The sequence below is a fragment of the Anser cygnoides genome, chromosome 1, assembly GCF_040182565.1.
Source record: "Anser cygnoides isolate HZ-2024a breed goose chromosome 1, Taihu_goose_T2T_genome, whole genome shotgun sequence".
Taxonomy (NCBI): Eukaryota; Metazoa; Chordata; class Aves; order Anseriformes; family Anatidae; genus Anser; species Anser cygnoides.
In genome coordinates, this window is record NC_089873.1 from 1,790,539 (window position 1) to 1,810,166 (window position 19,628).

At 52.1% G+C, this 19,628-nt stretch overlaps 1 protein-coding gene and 1 long non-coding RNA gene across 2 annotated transcripts in view; one reads left to right on the forward strand and one right to left on the reverse strand.

Annotated features, from left to right (window-relative positions):
- Positions 1-13,169, reverse strand: part of TASOR2 (transcription activation suppressor family member 2) — a 36,023-nt gene extending 22,854 nt beyond the window's left edge. The window contains 6 exon segments of the mRNA XM_066990559.1: positions 284-375; positions 1,402-1,474; positions 3,038-3,133; positions 4,549-4,694; positions 6,665-6,864; positions 12,828-13,169. Of these exon segments, the coding sequence (XP_066846660.1) occupies positions 284-375; positions 1,402-1,474; positions 3,038-3,133; positions 4,549-4,694; positions 6,665-6,864; positions 12,828-13,099 (879 nt within the window). The 5' untranslated portion in view covers positions 13,100-13,169.
- On the forward strand, positions 7,470-12,610 carry LOC106038741 (uncharacterized). The gene is made up of 3 exons (XR_001208816.3): positions 7,470-7,586; positions 8,003-8,099; positions 11,712-12,610. It is a non-coding gene; the product is annotated as an uncharacterized lncRNA (long non-coding RNA).
- Positions 13,170-19,628: the final 6,459 nt, after the last annotated feature.

Here is a 19,628-nt window from a genome sequence, read left to right on the forward strand (position 1 = left end):
TTTCAGGGGAAAAAAGCGATCCTGTTGGAAATTTCTGATCGCAGGGGTGGCATTTGGAAGGTTTTCCGCATCCCTGCCGGCCGCCAGCCAAGCCCAGCCTGATGTCTTGCTTTCTAGTCTGGCACATCCCATGGTTAAAAATCCCAAAGAGCTCTCAACAGAGCTGACTTTCCACCCTGCCCCACCACACCGATGGGCACCAACGTGCCCTTAAAAACTGCCTGCATCGTACACCGATTTTGGAAAACCACTCCACATAAAAAGAAAAAAACTTGCGTTTTACCTTAATGAGCTTGCAGATGACAATATAGCCTGATTTGCCGTGGTACCAGGGTCTTGGAAGAAGACAGTCTGCGTACTTGGAGATATACACCCCTGTGAAACCAAAGCAGTGCAAGACAGCATGAACGGTCTGTCAAGCAATGCTGAGTGCTGAAAAACCTGTAAAGAGGAAGCTCCTGCGAAGGGGATTCTCTGAAGGGCCAGCACTGCAAACCTCATCGAACTCTGCTGCCACAAAAAGGGTGAAACTGTTTTTGACTCTCTTCCTATTTTGACTGCTGGTGTGGAACAGCATTTTGTGCTTCAGGGTCAGCTCTAGGAAAGGAGTGAGCAGTTCACTTGGGTTTCTTTTGGGACAGGAGCCCAGTTAGTTTCAGTTTTGTCTGCAACACATGACAGTGCATGAAAAACGTACCAAGCAAGGGCTTGTCCCTCCTAGGGAGATGTGACAAAGGGCTTCCAGGTGTGACTGGAAGCTGGGCTGGCTCTCTGCTCAGTTTGGAGTCGTGCAACAGCAATATGGAGGTTTGTATGTGGGGAGCACGAGCTGCAGAGGTGCTTGAGCAGGCCCATAGCACGACACAGCTGCCCTTTTTATGGCCCTTCAGTGGTGAAGACTTCCAGGACAAGCACTGGGAGACACTGTGCTTCTGGCAGGGTTTCTTTGAGCACTGCACGTCTTGAGAACTCCGGCCTTGGGGCAAAGAACAAGCATGGGCTCTAAAGGGCTTTGGCACATCCCGATCTGCTCTGGTTATTAACAGGACTGCTGGCAAAAGCTCAGCAAATCGGTTCTGAAGAGCAAACCGGTGTGCAGAGCTGCCAAAAAGTCACTTTGGTGACAAAGGTGGTTATTAACAAAGGAAAAAAAGCCTGAAATGGAGAGGAGAAGAGACGACATATTTCCTGGGGAAGATCCTCATCTGATTGAGGGGACAGAAGGAAAACACTGCTCCTTCCTCGATCCAAGCAAATGCAATTTCTCTGGTAAGAATCACACGCACCTCTGTGGGTCTTTGCAGTAAGCACCGAGGCAGTACCAGGAATTTAGCTGGCCTTTTGGTTTTGTTTTTAAAGGAGACAGTGTCTCCAGAACAGTGAACTGAATGGAAATCTTACCTTTCGCTGGATCACCAAGCATGGAAATAGAGCTGCTGTTAACTCGGAGGCCTGTCTGACACACTTCTTTGGCCTTCAAAAGAAGAAACAGCCTCTTTTACTGTCTGTTTTCAAAGGTGAGGGGCACAGCTACCAAATTCTGCAGTACAACAGTCAGCAGAATACTTGCAGCGGGCAAGTCAGTTACAAATCACCGCAGACCCAAAACACGTGCAGTATAAACACTCCTAAACGCGACAACCACTGAAACCAACAGGAAGAAAACGTGTCATTTTGGGTGTTAAATGCTGACGATACTTATAAAGGACTGCTCCAACAACCTCCACGGAAACAGAAGCGTTTTCCACGTTTGTGGGGCGAGGAAAGAGCTTCAGAAGACCTGGAAAAAATTCAGCATCTCCAGAAAGAGGTGCAAGGATCCGGCTGGACTTTGCACTTTCTTTATGTGCACAGGAAATTTGTTGAAAGATAACCACAGTGGGGTTGGCATGAACAGTAAGGACGTTTTCTACTCCATGCTTACACACACACGGGCACAATTGCTGCCTTGGGAGTGTCTCACCCACTGCGATTTGATCCACTTCCAAAGCAGATTCATTAAAGCGTGCCAAGACCAAACGTATATTGACCAGAGTGACAACAGGAGCAGCCAGTTTGAACTCGGTATGGGTGAGAAATAAAAGCAAATTGCTCAAACTGTACTCAGCCTCTTTATAAGCAACACGGAGAGCTTACCTCATCTAACATCTGCCTCCTAAAAGCCAAGTGTTTAGATTATCGAGCTAGATTCCTCCTCTGAACAACAGACGGAGGAATCTCCAGACAGCAATTTAGCTCGAGGATTTTAGGTGCCTACATTAGATGAGGTCTCGAGCTCCCTCCTTCCTGTACGAGGAGCCAGTCACTTGGCACAGGCAGTGCTAAATTTCAAACAGCTAAAACAAAGCGGGACAGTTCCTTCTCCCCGGTTTTGACTGAATGTTGTTTGTTCTGATGCATCTTAACCCAAACTGAACTGAATTAAACTGCATTCAGGCCACTGTCATCCTGAACAAAACCATCCCTGCAGGGATTTACCATGGCATCACTAAAAAATGTTAAAAGTGAGTACCCACTGGACTTCGTGAGCATCCTCGTGTGGGCAAACTCTTCACACAAAGTCAAAAGCATCCTCGTGAAAAATGGGCAAGAAAACTATTTCCCAGTAGCTGTCAGACTCTCTCCCCATGTAGACAGGGAAACCAAGGGAACCTGTCCAAAACCACCTGATAAACTCCTGCCTTCTATCACAGAAATGTTTTTCTCTTCTAATCGTGTGTGAAAGGTTTCACCTCCCTGTACTTGACCGTAAATCCACTGGAACAAAGGAAAACTCCTTATAGCTCCCTGCAGAGGGCAAAGGAGACCTCAAACAGCAACCAGCTGGAGAGTCTGAAAACAGGACCCATCACTAAACCTCCCGGGTGCTGCTTTCTGAACCTGCTTTGGAATATTTACGCAGCGCTAACTGTGCAGGTAACCAGGGTGTGAAAAGCCAGGACGCTCTGTCAACGGAGTTGCTGGGCTTTTGTGGGAAGGAGCGCATTTGCAGGCACTTGGCATCGACTTTCTAAGCTGAGTAAACATTTTAGCTTACCTCTTCTTCATTGTCAAACAGGAGAAACGCGAAGGTCTCCTCCAGCTCCTCCTGGCTGTATCCGGCGGCTTCCTTTGCTTGGACAAAAGCTTTGAGCTGCGGAAGACACAACAACGTTTCGTTCTAGCCCATTAGTGTTACAGCCCAGTGACCGAGCAGTACGGAGAACGTGTGCCGTCAGGACAGCGTGCCCCGCGGACCTCCAGCTGCGTGGGCATCCCCTTCCCCGGGCACACGCACGCCCCATATCCCACAAGAACCCCAATCCGTACAGCTCTCTGACTCCGTTTTGTCCCCAGAAGAACATTTAACACCCTCTAAAGGAGGGCAGGCACATCCAGCCCCGCAGCATCCCCGCTGTGGCACAAAGGTGACCGTGGCTGTGTGCGCCCCGAGGAAATCCAGCTTTATTCCTCCTTGCCCCTCTCACCAGGCTGCTGGGGAGCTTGTTTCCCTGCGCGGCACACGGGCTGGTCAAGCATCACATTTAGGGGCCAGCTGCAGCCGTCAGAGGACGAATCAACCACGGATACCTACACGAGGGGGGATGCTTGGAGATGTTTCTCTCCGCTGACCAGGAAAGCCTGAATTATTTGATTAGAGAGCAGATGCTATCACGCAGCTACAGCTCAGAGGGTTTGGCTCCAGCCAGATCACACGTTTTTCTGATTTCTTTTGTCTGATGAATAAGGCAGCTCGCGTTCCCAGCGCTGATAACAAACAGAGAGCTGTGTCCGTGATGGTTTTGGGCTTCGATAAAAGAAGTTGCGGAAGGATGGGATTTTTTTTTAAATGGGATTATAAGATAAGAAAACAATAGTCTCATCGCTGCTTTTGCTTATTTTGACTTTAGAACTCTCAAGCAAATCAACAACTGACTTAATTCCTGCTTTCCCAGCTTTTCGGCCAGTGAATTCCCTGGCTCTAAGCAGCCAAGATCTCTAAGCTCTCTTTAATTCATGACAACAAGCTTGGGTCAGCTCCTGCCCTCAGAGGAGACAGCTCGTCTTCCATGCCAACGGCAACGAGACCGTAGGGATGAAGGCATTTAAAGTGATTCCATAAATGACCCCGGACAGCTGGAAAAGGGATATTTGGGGTTAAACCTGGTGCCTGCACAGGCACGAGGGCAGAAATACCACGTGGACATCTGCCTTGCTGCGAATCAGAACTACACGTGACGTGCAGTGCCATTAGAGCTCTGCTACCGGGCATCACACCTGCATTTCAACCGGCTCCAGGAGCTCCTGCTGAACATTTGGCAGCGTTGGCGGACTTGGCCTTTTGTTCCTGATCAGACTGGGAAGGGAGGAGAAGAAGAAAGCAAAGCAAAGGCTCTCTTCAGTCAGGATCTACAAACGGGGCTCTGCAAGGCGGGCAGGTAAGCCGCACGCTACAAAGGAAGGACAGACGTGCCAATAAACCGGAATTTACAGCCCTACAGCCCCCCAGTCGGGGCCCCAAAGAAATGCCACCGTTTCCTGAGCTTCCAGCTGTCCCAGCGGTCCTACCTCATTCAGAAAAACAGCGTTTTCCACCAGAATTGCTTGGCTGTACTGAAAACCATCCTGAGACGCAGAATCCAAGCAGCAGCTTTGCAGCACTGAAACCGCTGTCTGCAGCAGCGAACTCGACTCTTGTGACTCCGGATGAAAACCTTGGGGGGAGAAAAGCCAAATATTAATCCTGGCCATTCCCAGGTCGGTGCAGGGCCTCAGCAGGGCCGGGTGGCAGCTGGCTGTGACGCCCAGCACACTGATTTAACAAGCCCAGATCTCCACAGAGCCGATCTATCAGCTCTGAGGCTCCCACTGGGACGTCTCCAGCAGCTCCCCTCCAGCCACGCAGCCCCCAGGTCTTGGTCTGAAAGCAAAACTGCCCTCAGCCAGGAGGAAAAGGGGCTGGCTCTTGGCTAGCGAGCTCTTAAACGTTCTTTCTTCGCAACAGAAAAAAAAAAAGGGAAATTGTTAACAACTGCCAAAGAAGCAAAACCTGCTGGCAAATTAACTTTACGACCTCTGAGCAGGTCAGAGTTTTTTCTCTTGTGCTAAAAAGCTGCTTAGATTTGTGGTGAGCTCCTGCAGGCTGCGAGAGCTGACTCCTGCACACGACTGGTCTGTGGTCAGGTTGGTTGCTTGGGGTTATCGGTTTTTGCTCTAAAGGTCTTAACAAACGTGGTTTTCAGTGCCACGAGGGCAAGCCCTCCCACACAGCCCCAACAGGCAGAGCCTTCCCAAAGCCCAAATCCTCTCCAGATATCTCCTAAGGAAAACATCCCGGTAAAACGCTTCCCAACAGCTCCCCACCAAGCAGAGATCCCAAAGCAGTCACCAAATGAAACACACGTGCAGAGCCAAAGGAAAGCCCCGCAGTATTTACACTCCTGCAGCTGCTGACATCCAGATATCAATGAAAGCAGCCATGCAGAAACACGGCAAATCCTGGGCTCGGTCCCTGGTGCACATTTACAAAGCTTTACTGCTGGCGATGATTCACGACCTACGGGATTTCAAATCTCGAGCCGAGCTCGCGGCACAGACACGCCGAAAAAGTCTATCGCTTACGGCCCCGTGAACTTAAAAAAATATAAAAGCAATCGTCTACGAGGAGGGAAGCGTGGAAACCTCCAAACCTCACGCCAAGGTTTCGCACGCGGGCTGCTCTTTAAGAAAGGCCTCCCAGCAATTTTTGGAGACAAACGGCTGAGGCCCCGTTTCAACCTCCAGAGCAGAAAGACCCACGTTCATTGGCGATGAGCAGGACAGCACCAGGCACTGCTCTGCAACCTCCCTGGGGTTTGAATCCTGTATTTAAAGGGTCGGTTTTCATCTTTCCCTTCCCTCAACTTAAATAAATAAATAAATAAGAGAGAACTACTTAGAGAAATAACAAGATTTGTGACACAGGCGAACTACTCAAGGTCAATAAAGGATCTTTTAAAAGGGGCAGAGGAAAATAACAGCTCGAACTGTGTGCATCAAGATCACCCAGCTGCTCAGCGAGCCTGAACTACTAGGCGTAACGGGAGACAGCGTCTGCCCTGTGCCAAGCAAAAGACAAATGCGGACGTGGCAAAAGGTGGGGCGAAAACGCTATAAAAACGCGTCCAGAAATAGCTAGGGACAGAAATTGGGAGCATGGAAAGGGAAGCCTTTAAAAGTACTTTTGCCCCCGAGCTCGCATCTTTCGCGCCCTCTCGTATGCCCTTCCTGCAGTCCCACTTCCAGGCGATGCCCCTGTGAGCACCAGATGGAAGTGGTCCGAAAGCAGGTGAACACAACTGGGCTCTCAGGGCCGAAAAACAAAAGATAAAGAGGTCTTGCAGACCTCTGCCAGTATTATCGCTTTCTCTCTTTGAGCCTAACGAGGATAGGAAGGGATACGTCTGCTCGTCTTTTTCATCACTTGCCCCTCGTTTTTTGCTTTGTCTCTCACTCCCTCTTGCATCCTCCGAGTCTCAAGGCAGCAATCAGCGAGCTCAGCCTCCCCCACGTGAATCAGAGCGGGGAATTGCGTCCCAGCTCTGCGCAAAGGCTCGGACCGAATGCCAAACCCCTTTCTGCTTCTAACCCCCCCCCCCCCCGGCACGTCCAGAGCCACGTCCCGAGCTGCGGAGCAGCGACAGACCTGTCCTCAGCATCTTCTCCAGACTAACCGAGCCCGGCTCCCTCCACCGCTCCTCTTGGCCCAAAAGCACCGGGCTGCAACGGGCGCTAGGTAATCCCGTGGCTCCTGCTCTGAGCGCCTCGCTCCTCGGGGCTCGGCACTCCGCTCCTCCCGCTGAAACCGCCTTGCAACGCCGCGTCCTCGGCAAGTCTGGGGAAAGACTGAGACGGGAAGAGCGTGAGAAAGGCCGCGGCCGAACCCCGCTGCGTGTTTCCAGACGCCGAGACACCGAGCTGACCAGGGAGCTCCCGGGGTTAAAAACCCCTTCGGGAGCAGAACGTCAAGGGTGTGAGGTGCTAAATCAGCAAAAGCCTCGGATATTCTCGCAGGGGTGAAAGCGAAAGGCTTTTTGAAAAGCCCGGGAAGCTCTGGGAAGTGCAACGTAAGCAGCAATTTTGCAAGTTGCAAGTCAAACATTTGCTCCTTCTGTTCCCTGCGAGTTCGGCTGCTGTGTCAGAAATGAAAGCCCAGGAAATCCCCCCCCAAAAAAGTTGCTGCAGAAATACATAAATAAACGAGACGAAACAATCACAGAGCGTGGCACCGAGCCCGGCGGCTTGCTGTGACCCCCACCTTCCATTTCAGGTTTCGGAAGCTCCTTCAGATCTGTTCCCACCCCAAAGAAGAGTCTTCGCCCCTAGAAACATCCACAAAACCCTGACACAAGTCCGGGCTGCAATTTCGTGCGGCCCTCGCCGCTCCGTGCGCAGGCTCTGAGCGGGTGAAAATGAAAGCGCCTCAAGCAGAAGCAAAAGTGAAAGCAGCCGGCCTCCCTCCGAGCAGCTTGGACGTGCCACCACCCGGCATCCTCTCCGGGGACGGGGACAGCGCAGACACGTGGTAAAATGGATGGATGGACGGGGCCCAGCACGGCCAGGTCCAGGTGAACCCGCGGCGGGTGTTATCCGTGCCCTGAAATCCTCGGGAAGGGGCTCGCAGCCTGTCCTGGTGGATTTCCTACGTCGGCAGCGCGGGAGAGGAGCGGTCGCCGCTGCAGCTACTCACGCCGTAAATCGGGAGCCGCGCGCTGCTGCTCCCCTCCCCGATTTCGGGCTCCTGCAGGAGCTGGATGCCGGTCAGCGGGGCCGGCCGAGGCCAAGCAGCTCACGTTTCTCCCTGACACGATCCTCGCTTGGCTCGGCCACCTTCAGGCGACCTCTGGATGGCCTCACCACGCACCACTTCCAAAGCCGGCCCAGCAGGAAAGAAAACCCACGGCTTCTGAACCGCTCCCTAGCGCAGGCTTGCACAGAGAACGAGGTTTGCGTTTCTTTTAGCCTTAACATTTTTTTTCTGCAGGCATTTAAATGCTGTCAGATCTCCAAAAATCGGCCACCCAGCGCAGTCAACGCTCGCTGAACACAGCCGCAGAGCTCAAGGATTCCCGTACTGCAAGGTGAGGCTCCTTAGGACCGTCCTCCTGTCTTTTTTGGCTCTGCCGACGTCCACTTTCTCTTCCTTTCTCACTTCCCATCCTGCTTTTGCCGCTCTCGCTCCTTAGCCGCTCGATTTTACTTTCCAATCGCCCCCAGCGCGCAGTAGTTACTGTGACAATTACACAAACTGTCCCTTTTAATCCAGCATTATAAAATACCTGCCCGATCAAACTCCTTTCAGCTACAGCCCGCACGGCCCAGCGTTTATAACGAGCCTTGCTTCGTCGGTGCTGAAGCGCTCCCGCGCAGAGAAGCCGCTTGACTCTTTCAGCGCGAGGCCAAAATTGGGCCAAATTCCGCCAGAATAGGGGCATCTGCCAACTGATCACCTGAGGCAGGCCCCAGAGGCCGCTCCGTGCAGCACGGCAGAGCGGTCCCCGCCACGGAGACCGCGTCCAGGCGCTACGGCACCGTTAGCAGGGCACTGAAGCAGGGAACGATTTGCCTTGGCTTATTTGAGCCTCTCGGGGTTTTTTTTTTTGCATTTTAACGTGGGTTCTTCAAAGCCTTCCAGCCTCAAAATACGCCCCCCTACAGCAGCCAAGCGCCTCGTTTCTGCTCCTCCTGCCATTATCGGCCGCTTTTCCAGCTTTACTGCTTCCCAGTGCCTTTTGCTTTTGCTTTCTCGCCTTTTTCCTTCCCATTCTTTCCACCATGAGATGCAGGCGGCTGTTTCTAACCTCGTATTTTTAGGGGTTTCACTGAGCGGAGCCGGCTGAACCTGCCTCCTGGGGACGGAGGGGCTCCCATACCAAGCTGCCCCGTCTGAAGGTCTCACCACAGGAGGCTGCAGAGGGGTTAAAAAAGATCCCATCAGATCTGCGGGAGGAAAAAAAATAATCGATTAAATACCGATTCCAGCTCTTCCCAAGGCACAAACCTTCGGCAGGCAGCACGAGCGCTCCGAAGAAGTGCTGGATGGCCGTCCCCTTGCCGTGTTTTTCCTAAATTGGCGGCTCCTGGAGTCGGGGCACCGGCTAAGACAGATGCGGGGGCTCAGCTGGGATATCCCAGTGAATCAGCATGAGGTTTTACCCCCGGCCGGCACCAGGCGACGGATGCGTGCTGCCACATCAGCGCGAGCACGGGCAGGACGCACCTCGTACTCTACGCAAGACCAGCAGCTTATCGAGGCGATCACCCTGCAACTGCTGCGGGGCTCCTGCAAGTAAATCGCTGTAACAGGTAATCCCAAAGCACCTCTCCGCAGCGGACGTCTCCTCGTGCTCACGCGAAGAGAGCCACGGGCTCGCACGGAAGTTCGAGAGCCTCGTAACTGTGAGGTTTTTCCCCCCAGAAATGCTCGCTTTGAGCATTCAAATTGCTGCGGCAAGGGGAAATTCTTGGGTGGCACGGCTCTCCGGGTCGTATTTAAAACCACCTCTGGGATCAGGAAGCGCAGACACCTGGGCTGCAAGAGCATTTTAAAGGCTTTTCATCTCAGTATCGGAGACTGTCAGTATTGATTTAGACCACCTTTTAGGACTTGGGCTACGCAGGGTGCTGAGGCAGCCTCTCAGGAGAGCTACCACTCCGCCCAGAGGATCAGCGACCTTTCCAGGGTCAGCTCTGTGGGATTTTTTTTTTCCCCTGGAGGGTGATGCAGCCTTAGGACAGCTCACGGAGAGGTGGGGGGCCCTGTCCTTGGCTGGGCAAAGCCACAGCTGCCCCAGTCTGGTGTTGGTGACGGTCTACACAGAGCCAGAGTCCTGCTCCAGAGAAACCCTTCTTTGATTTGAACATTTCTTTGATTTTATAACCTCCCTCCCGTTACCTTCAGCTGCTCACGTAGTTGAGGATGTGGTTATTACGGGTTTTCTCTCGTTAATACACCACGCAGGCAGTTGTTGCTGCCGTTCGTCTCAGCAGATGCTCCTCCAAGGCCTCTCCTGCTGCAGCTCCCCCCCTTCTGTCACCTTCTAATGGGTTGCCAGCTGTCGTGGATTCATCCAGCTGCAGGTGTCCGCACCGACTCTTCCCAAATCTAGCACTACGCCAGGTATTTTAGCACTTGGACAACCAGAGATCCCTTTAAAAAATCAGCCAGCCCAACAGCTCTCCGTGCTAGCACACCCTGGCCTAAAACAGTCAGTCTTGATGCCGCGGGAGAGCTGGAGACGCGCGCGCAGCAAGCCCCAAGCCCGCTGCTGACAGGTTTACCTTTGCTCCGTGGATATTTCACGGATCCCTCGCTTGCAGCCCGCAGGCTCTACGTTGAAACCCACACGTTAAAACCCGGGCAACCGCAGCGTACCCGCAGAGCAAATCCAGCCCTCCCGAGAAACGTCGCCGTGCGGGCTGGAGCTCCTCCGCTGCTGCTCAGGACATGCCAAAAAAATTGATGCCAGTGATGTCCTGGACTCGAAGTTCAAGCTCTGCAGCGATGCCTGGGGTTTGCCAACGTACAGGAGGCTTTGTGAGAGCAACGCTTCACGTGTTAAAAACAACTTTCGCAATGAACAGCTCCTTCACGGCCTTTCCATTTGGGGAAAGGAAAAAAAAAAAGAAGCGTTTGTGGCTGGAAAAGTGGGCTTATAGGTACCCTGCCTGAAAAAAAATGCAGCTACGCTCCTCCAAACTGCCAGTCACGTAGTTATTTTTGCCTTTGAGCGAGCCTGAGAACCTCCAAAACAGGGCCAGAACCTTCCTTTGGCTTGTTTCTTCTGCTCTCACCATGGATGCTCTCCTTTAGAGTCGACTTTCTTTCTTGTTCTGCTCGATTTGGCAACAAACCTCTACCCACACGTTCTCTGCGGACCCTTTGGTTACGGAAATTACCAAGACACACTTCCAGTTTCAAGTACAAAACAGAAGCGAAGCCAAACACTAAAATCTACCCCACGTGCATGCCAGCTTCAGACATCCACCAGAACTTTCAGGTAGTAATTTTTTTACCATCAGAAAGAACAAAAAGCCAAAGAGTGCCAAAACTGCATTTACCAAGAAGGACAAGCATTTCACTTTCTCGTCTCAAAGTGATTTGAACCAATAAATATCCGTGCTTTAGCCAACGCCGAAGCGACCACCATGCGTATTTCATGTAAATAAAACTGGCCCAATTCCGCCAAAATTGTAATGCCACGGGCATTCTTCTTGCTGGCTACACTGATCTTCGCAAGCGCTTGCCCCAGCGCTCCTTCTCTTCCCCTGCTGGTACAGTCGAGGCTGAGTAATGCAAAAAAACAGCGAACTGCGGTAGAAAATTAAGTCAAGGAGCTACTTTTAATCCAGGCGGGTTCAGCATCTGGACTGCCAACGCAGCTCAGAGTCTGGCAGGACATAGATAGGGAGTATCAGGGGGTCAGTGTTTGGGGACAGGGAACGCTGAAGCTAGCCCTGCTGCTGCAGAAAACATCAGGTTTAACAGGAACACTAAAAATAGACCTAACTAGTATGTAAAACCAGTTTCAGTGCCACGTAATGCGATCTCTAGTCCCGGGCAAGCACTTACTTTTCTTCTTATCAGAGAAGATAGGGAATTCTCTGACCAAATGTTTTTTTAAAATTGGAAAAGAGCAGCTTCTGCGAAAGCAGTCATTTTCTTGACAACGTGCTGTACCTAACCCACGCAGGTATGATCTCCGGGCGCAATCACAGGACATCTTGCGCAGCAGAAGACCTGTGTTTGTCTCCCCCTTCGTTAATGTACGCACCGTAACGAGATCCACCGAGCAACGCCGAGAAACGTCCACTCCGAAACAAGCAGCGACCCAACACTCGGGGTAAAACCACCGGGTTGATGTCTGACCTGAATCCCACAGAGCTGAGCTTTACCCATCTCCTGCATCCACCACGAGTGCCAAGCCCCTGGGCTGCTGACTATTCTGCACCACGCAGGCTTTCTTGCATTTAAAAAAAAAAAAAAGCAAAAACGTTGTTTCCACGCAGAAAGGAACGTGTTTTACAACTATTTTTGTGTCATTCGCGCTCCCGCCTGCTCCGTCTACCCAGATTAACCCCAGTTAAGGGGTGCACGCAGCTTGGTGAGCTGTGGGACTATTTGGGGGGATGATCTGGAGGCAGAACTGTGCAAAACCGGTGTGGAAATACCATTTCCACCCCCTAAAGCTGCTTCACAGCCCAGCGGGGCGGCACGGCCGCTCCGAAGGGGAAACAAAGAGGCCTGCCAGCCTTCGCCCTGCATGTATGTCGTAGGGAAGGGGCCGTATGCCATGACCCGTTTGTATTTCCACCTCCTGCTCCTGAAGGGCACCTGCAGGGACAAAACCCAGCTCCCAAGGACGGCCCCAGGGCGCGTGCGGTGCAAAACCCAGAACCGACCGCAGCTTTTCCCAACCATTTCCAGCACACAGCCGCAAGCGGGAGGCGGGACAGCCCGTGGCTTCCCCGAGAAGCCAAGGTGACATTAAAAAAAAAGGCTTTTTTTTAATGGGTTCGAAGGCCTGCAGGAGGCTTGGGGCTGGCGTCCTTAGGGCTGAGCAGGTGCCTCCATCCGGGGGCTGCTGCGGAGGGACGGGGGGACCCCAAAAAGGTCCCTGGAAGGGGGGTGTTAAGGGGTCCCGGTCCCTGGAAGGGGGTTTTAGGGGGGATAGGGGGGTAAACACGGATGGGTTTACCCTTCGCGGAGGAAGGGATGGGGCCGGTGTTAGGGATGAGGGCCGGTGTTAGGGATGGGGGCCGGTGTTGGGGATGGGGGCCGGTGTTAGGGATGGGGGCCCCCCGCTCACCCGTGGCCGGCCCTCCGGCCGCCTCCTGCCGCCTCTCGCCCATAGCAGCCGGGGCTCTCCCCTCTCCTCGCCGCTCCGCTCCGGCCCTGGCCGCTCCTCCGTTCCTCGCCGCCGCCGCCACCACCACAGCCACCATCGCCACCACAGCAGCCGCCGCCGCCGTCACCGCCCGCCCGGCCCTCGGCACGGCTCCGTCCTCGGGCCGGGCGGGCCGGCGGGCTCAGGGGGAGCGGGGCGGCACGCGGGGCGGGCGGGCAGCCGGCAGCCGCCATCCGCCGGCCCCAGGAAGGGGAAGGGAGGAAAGAGCCGGCCGAGGGCGGGCCGAGGGCGGGCGGCGGCGAAGTTGGGGAGGGCTGGGGGTGGAGGGGGGGGGGGCGGGTAAAAAAACAGAAAGTGAAAACTGAACCGGAAAGACAGCGCGGCCGCGCCCGCCGCTTTCCTCTTCCCGCAGGTCACCGCCGGACCTGAGCCGGGCAAGGCACGGCCGCGGGGATGCGGGTGCTGGGCGGGCTTCGGCTCAGCCATCCGTCAGCCCATTGCCCCGAGCCGCTTGGTGCCTTCACTCAGTGCCTTCCCTCAGCCCCCCGCAGCCTTCTCTGGGCCCCTTCCCTCAGCGCCTTGGTGCCATCACTTAGTCCCCCTCAGCCCTCTTGGTGCCTTCCTTTAGCAGCCTTCCCTCAGCCCCCCGCAGCCTTCTCTGAGCCCCTTAGTGCCTTTGCTTAGTCCTCCTCAGTCCCGTCAGCCCCTTCCCTCAGCTCCTTCCTTCAGCCCCCCGCAGCCTTCCCTAATCCCTTTCCCTGAGCTCCCTGGTGCCTTCCCTTAGCCCCTCTCAGTCCCCTGATGCCTTCCCTCAGCCCCCCTCAGTCCCCTGATGCCTTCCCTGAGCCCCTTCCCTGATCCCTTCAGCACCTTTCTTCAGCCCCTTCCCTGATCCCTTCAGCACCTTTCTTCAGCCCCTTCCCTCAGCCCCCCACAGCCATCCCTGAGCCCCTTGGTGCCTTCCCTTAGCAGCCTTCCCTCAGCTCCTTCCCTCAGCAGCCTGGTTCCGTCCCTCAGCACCCTTCAGCCCCGTCCCTGATGCCTTCAGCACTTTTCTTCAGCCCTTCTCTCAGCCCCTTGCCCCTCAGTCCCCACCTCATGTCCCGGGGCCTCTCCCTCACCTCAGTCCTTCTCTCATGCCCTCAGTGCTTTTCTTTGGCCCTTGGTGCCTTCTCTGGTCCCTCTTCAGGCCCACCCCTCAGGGCCTTCCCTCATCCTTTCAGCGCTTATCTTCAGCCCTTTTCTCAGCCCCTTCTTTCACCCCTCAGCACCCTCCTTCATCCCCTCGTCCCTTCACAAAATCATAGAAAGGCCGAGGTTGGAAGGGACCTCTGAACATCATCCAGCCCAACACCCTGCCGAGCAGGATCACCTAGAGCACGTCGTGCAGGATGGCACCCGAGGCGGGTTTTGAATATCTCCAGAGAAGGAGACTCCACAACCCCTCTGGGCAGCCTGTCCCAGTGCTCTGTCACCCTCACAAAGAAGGGCCCCCTCATATTGCGCCGGAACCTCCTGTGCTTCAGTTTGTGCCCGTCGCTTCTCGTCCTGTCGCTGGGCACAGCTGAAAAGAGACTGGCTCCATCCTCTCGACACCCTCCCCTAAGATGTTTATATACATTAATGAGATCTCCCCTCAGCCTTCACTTTTCCAGGCTAAACAGGCACAGTTCTCTCAGCCTGTCCTCGTACAACAGGCGCTCCAGTCCTTTAATCATCTCCGTAGCCCTCCTCTGGACTCACTCCAGTAGCCCCATGTCCCTCTTGTACTGGGGAGCCCAGAACTGCACGCGGTGCTCCAGGTGGGGCCTTCTCTCATCGCTCCCTTCATCCCCTCAGCCCTGTCCCCGCTGCTCCCTGTCCCCACGCCCCCAGGTCCCAGGGTGGCCCTGGGCCCCGCTCCGCAGTGTCCCCGGGGAAGGGGTCCCCATGCAGTGGGGTTGCTCGTTTGCCCCTTTTAAACAGGATTTCCCCCAGCGTGTTTCAAAGTGCCTGCTCACCGCCAGGCACTCGTGGTTTTAGTTCCTCTTGAAAACGAGGAAAGCTCCCCTTGAAAATAAGGAAGTGTGTGGCCTGGGGCTGGATTTACTCCAAGAATGAACATTTAAAGAGAGAAAAAAGAAGAGATAAATAATCCAGTTTCCCTCCACTACCTGGGATCACGGAAACGGGCTGCGGGGCTTTGTTCTCACTCCTCTCTTCCCTTGCCATCATGGGGAGGCGCCCAGTCGTCCATGCTCTGCTCAGGCCAGGCTGTGTCTCTACCAGCTGTTGCAATAGGTGGTGCAAGGAACAAGGGGAGCTGGGCTCAGCCGACCGCCTGCGCAAAGCGTTGAGCAACCATCGTGCCGTTGGGGTGCCCCAGCTCTGGATTAACTCCGGTTTGGGTGTATTTTTACACGTTGGGGTAGTCACAGCCTCAGCAAAGGGAGGAAAAAAAAAAAAAAGAAGGAATAACGAGGTGATGATGTGAGAGCCCACTTGGCATTCGCTCAGTAGTCAAGGCGATGCTGCAGGTCGTTAGCATGCTGTTGAGGTAATTACGCCATCTTAACACCTCACCGCCACAATAGCAGGGAGTGCAAGGTGCTATTAACCAGTGAAAGAAACGAAGGTGTGGGGAAGAGTAAGGGATTTTTCCAGGGTCCTGCAGTCAGCGATGGCAATCGTGCTCTGACCGTGTAGCAGCGCCTCAACGATTTGCCTGAGTCCTCCTAGGTCCTACTGACACGTCAGAGACTGGAATTCTTGTTGGTGTTGCTGGTCCTGAATGTAGCTACCCAAGGAGTAAGAAAAAAGGCTTTCCACGTCCCCACGCTGCAATATTTGGGTCATATGTATGCACGTTTAGTGTCCCCAGTTGTCCCACGAGGGTGGAAGATGGACAGCCCCGTGTAGCCGTGGGCCTTGCTCTAGGAGACAGGAGAAGGACCCTGAGGTACCGCAGCAGCTGTAAGGAAACACAGATCTATAGTATTGGGAATTATTTCTGATGAGGCAACTTAGGATTTGTGGGGTGAGCTCCTTTCTCAGTGAGTAGTTCCCATTTCGTGTTATGAAAACATAAGGAATTCGAGGGGTAAGGAATTTGTCGTCAAGGAATTTGATGGGAATTTGATAAGGAATTTGTCATCAGTTTTTGGTGGGGGAGAGTAATGACTGGAGCCTCTAGGAGGTCAGGCACCATTCCTACCTGGGGTTTTTATGTCAGTGGCTCTTCACACCTCTGTAAGAGGAAAGCCCATGGTCTGACTTTGGCGTGGGCCTATTTCCTGGCAATTCACTATTTTGGCTTCTTTGAAAGAATGACTCATAACGTTTTCTCTAAAATAAGGAAGTAGTCGTCTGAAGATCTGCTTCCTCTTTTATTCAGAAAAAAAAATATGAATGATACATGCAGATGCTGTCAGTCATTTCTTTCTCAGAAGAGACAGAAAATAGTTGCAATGAAATGAATCAGCTGGGAGGTGGAAGCAGCAGTTCCTGAAAATGATAGTCGCCTCCCGTGTAAAGACAACAAGCCAAAGATAAAGCAAATAATTATCTTTGAGATCATTATTGACTGTGTGGGGTAGCATTAGCATTCCCAGCTGCTGTGTGAAGCGTACAGACCCAGCCTGCAAACACAGAATGGCGCAGGACCTGTGGGCTCCCTCCCTGTTTCCTGTCGTGTGTAAATCTTGGGACAGCAGATGACACAGAAATACAGGGAAACACTGAGTTTTTCTTTTATAGGTGACAGGAAAGAAGATAAGCTTGGCTTTCGCTTGGTTTCTGAAGAAAATGAAGCTCATGATTGTGCTATTTCTATCTGTCTCTTCTGTTAACTTTTGAAGCCATCAGCTGGTTTCAGCCCAATTTGGCAGTGACATGGTGGTTTCATAGGCTCCTTTCTTCGATTTTCTAGAAAATCTGTGGCCTGCTGGATCACCCTCTTTGTCTCCTGCCTGTGAGAGCACCCAAAGTGCGAACTGCCCACTTGGCTGCTGCAGAGGGAATCCAGATGGGAGGAGGTCGCTTGTGGCTGAAGGTAATTCTAAATAAATGTTTGCATTTGCATGGACCTCAAAGCCAAACATGTTGGATACGCTGCACCCTACATCTGGCTGGCACTGCTGATGCCCAGTGTTATAAATTCCAGCACAACTGCTCTTTCACTGGCACAGCTGTCAGGACAGATTAGAGCAGGTCTTAGAGATAAAATGCAAATACATGGAGATAATCATGGGTAGCTTTTGGGAGTGTGCTGAACTATCTGGTGGTCCTCTGCTGTGGAAACTTAAAGTCAGGTATGTCCAGTGGGGCGAGGGTGACTGCAGAAACGCAAAGGAACTGCAGGCAAGCAGCTGGAGCAGAGAGAAGAGGTGAAATGAGGTTCTGTCGCAGTGTTTTAGCATAATTTTATTTCAAGATGAAGTTTCTCCACCCAGGGGGTGCTTCCAGGAATGAAGCAGAGCAGGATTCTGCCTAACATTTTGCACAAGTCTGCACCAAGAAGTTGCCTGGTTTTGGACAGAAATGAGCCTCAGCCAGCAGCCTCCCTAGATGCAGCATCACCAAACCAGTTTGGAGAATTGCATAGGCCCCCATGTCTGTTGTTTGGGCAACTTCTGATATGCAGTGGTAAAATAGCACATTCAGTGACATTTGGCTTGGGAAGTGTTGGCTCAGGACCTTCACTGAAAGAGAAAGAGTGGGGAAGAGAGCTTGTGGACTTGGTTGACCTCTTTGGTAGCCCGTTATGTTTGGTCAGTCCTGCTGGTACGCCCAGAAAAAAAAAAAATCTCTATTTAAAGGCATCATGGAAAGTTTGTGTGAAGACTTCTGGGCATCTTAGGTGGGAGCAATAAAATGCCTGATGCACAGCAACACAAAAGTTGAGCCCTCCTGGTTTAATCCAGGTGGGCAGAAAGAACTTTATTCCCACCCATTTCTGCTCTACGCCCTTTCTGTAAACGAGCGTTGAACCAAACAGCAAGGAAAAAGGTGAAACACAAAGTCAGGCATTTCTTGACCCCGAAGTCTACTTTATTCAACAATGCTGTGAAGTGTGTCATCCGTCCCTTATAATGCTGTCTTGCCACATCCTTCACTCAACTCAGGCAAAACTCCCACAGTCAGTTTGGGATCTTGCAGCAAGAGAACCAAATTTTGCCTAAGATCATTAATTTTTTCATCCTTTCATTAAAATATTAGGGGAAGTCCTCTGAAACACCAATGAAATGCCACCTTCAGCTCTGTACAGATCCAAGAGTCCTCCAGCACTGTGGTATGTGTGTGTGGCTTCTCTGAGCATGAGTGTAACTTTAATCACCTGGTTTCCGAGTCTCTGGTGATGGACTGGGATCAAATTCAAAGGCTTATTCCACCCCAAGAAATAGCTGATTAAGTCTTCTCCATTGAACTCTTCCTTCTTATGAGCCCAGCACAAGTTTACCTTGGTAGGCCAGCTCATTTTCCAAGCCTACCGATGCTTTCAAGAGTCTCTCATCCCTGAGGACAGCCCAAATAACTCTTCACCTCCTGACACGCCCAACACATGTTGCTTCTTGCTTTCGTTGGAAAATGCATCGTGTTTTCATTGTGATTAAATTCCAATATTTGCTTGTGGTGTATTTGTTTAGTGTACGACTACCGCAATAAAACACGGTTAAGATTTTCAGTTTCTAGATTGATTTATTTTTGTGTTTGGTTTTGTTTTTTTTTTTTGGCTATTTTGGTGTCTTACAGCTTCCTAAGAAACCAACTTTTTGTTCAAGTTGTGGTGACAAACATTTGAGTAATTCTAGCAGCGCTGGGAGAAACAGAACCGAAGTTGCGAAAACAAACAAACAACCCCCTACAAAAGCCTCTGTCAAAACCCAGCTTGCTTTATGGTGTTTTCATGACTATAAAACCACACACTGCACACAAGGTCCAGTCAGGAAATGAGTCAAAAATGATGAGTGCAGATTAACATTTTCAGTGATGAACAAGTGGGTTTTTTTTCAAGTCTCTTCACCATTTTTTCCCTTTTTTTCCCAGTCATTATCGATGTAGTTTCTTAAAAATTAATAGCTGTGCTGCTTACCCTATTATTTGCAATGTAAACCTGGCAATCTCTGAAGACGGCGTGTTTTATGTAGTACTTTATAAACATTATTTATTACTTCTTACCAGGCACACGACTGGAGCCAAGGGGACACAAGCTCGTTCCGTGACCAAAATGTTACTGCTTGATCATGGCAAAACGTGAGGCTACGTGTATGAGACTCCAGCTCTTCTAAACAAAATGTCTCTTTCCTCTCTTGAAGTAATCGGTCCTGTAGTAATTAAGCAGAGGGAGCATTTGCAATCAGTGTTATTATCTTCAGAGTTGTAAACATGCTTCAGAGCTGGTATTTGCTGGAGTAGGTTGTAGCACTGTTATTGCAGGCTATCTGCAGTTGCAGGGAAGTGACGTTTATAGTGGATTATATTCTCCTAGATGGAAATATAGATTGTGTCCATGACCCTCCCCAAGAACTGCTTTTATTCCACTCTCGGTGATTTCCAGCCTCTGTCTCCTTCCACACCATCCTGCCTTCTCCCCAGCGAAGCGGCGTGTGAAGCTCGGGAGGTGCTGTGTGCTGAGCCACGTCGGCCCATGCAGCGATGCTTAAACCCTTCCCTCAGGTACTATAAACCAGTCATAGTCATACTTTACGGAGGAGAAAACTGAGGAAATGAGTGCTTTGCTGGAGGCCAGATAAGAACTTTGTGAGGCTAGAACACAATCATTCC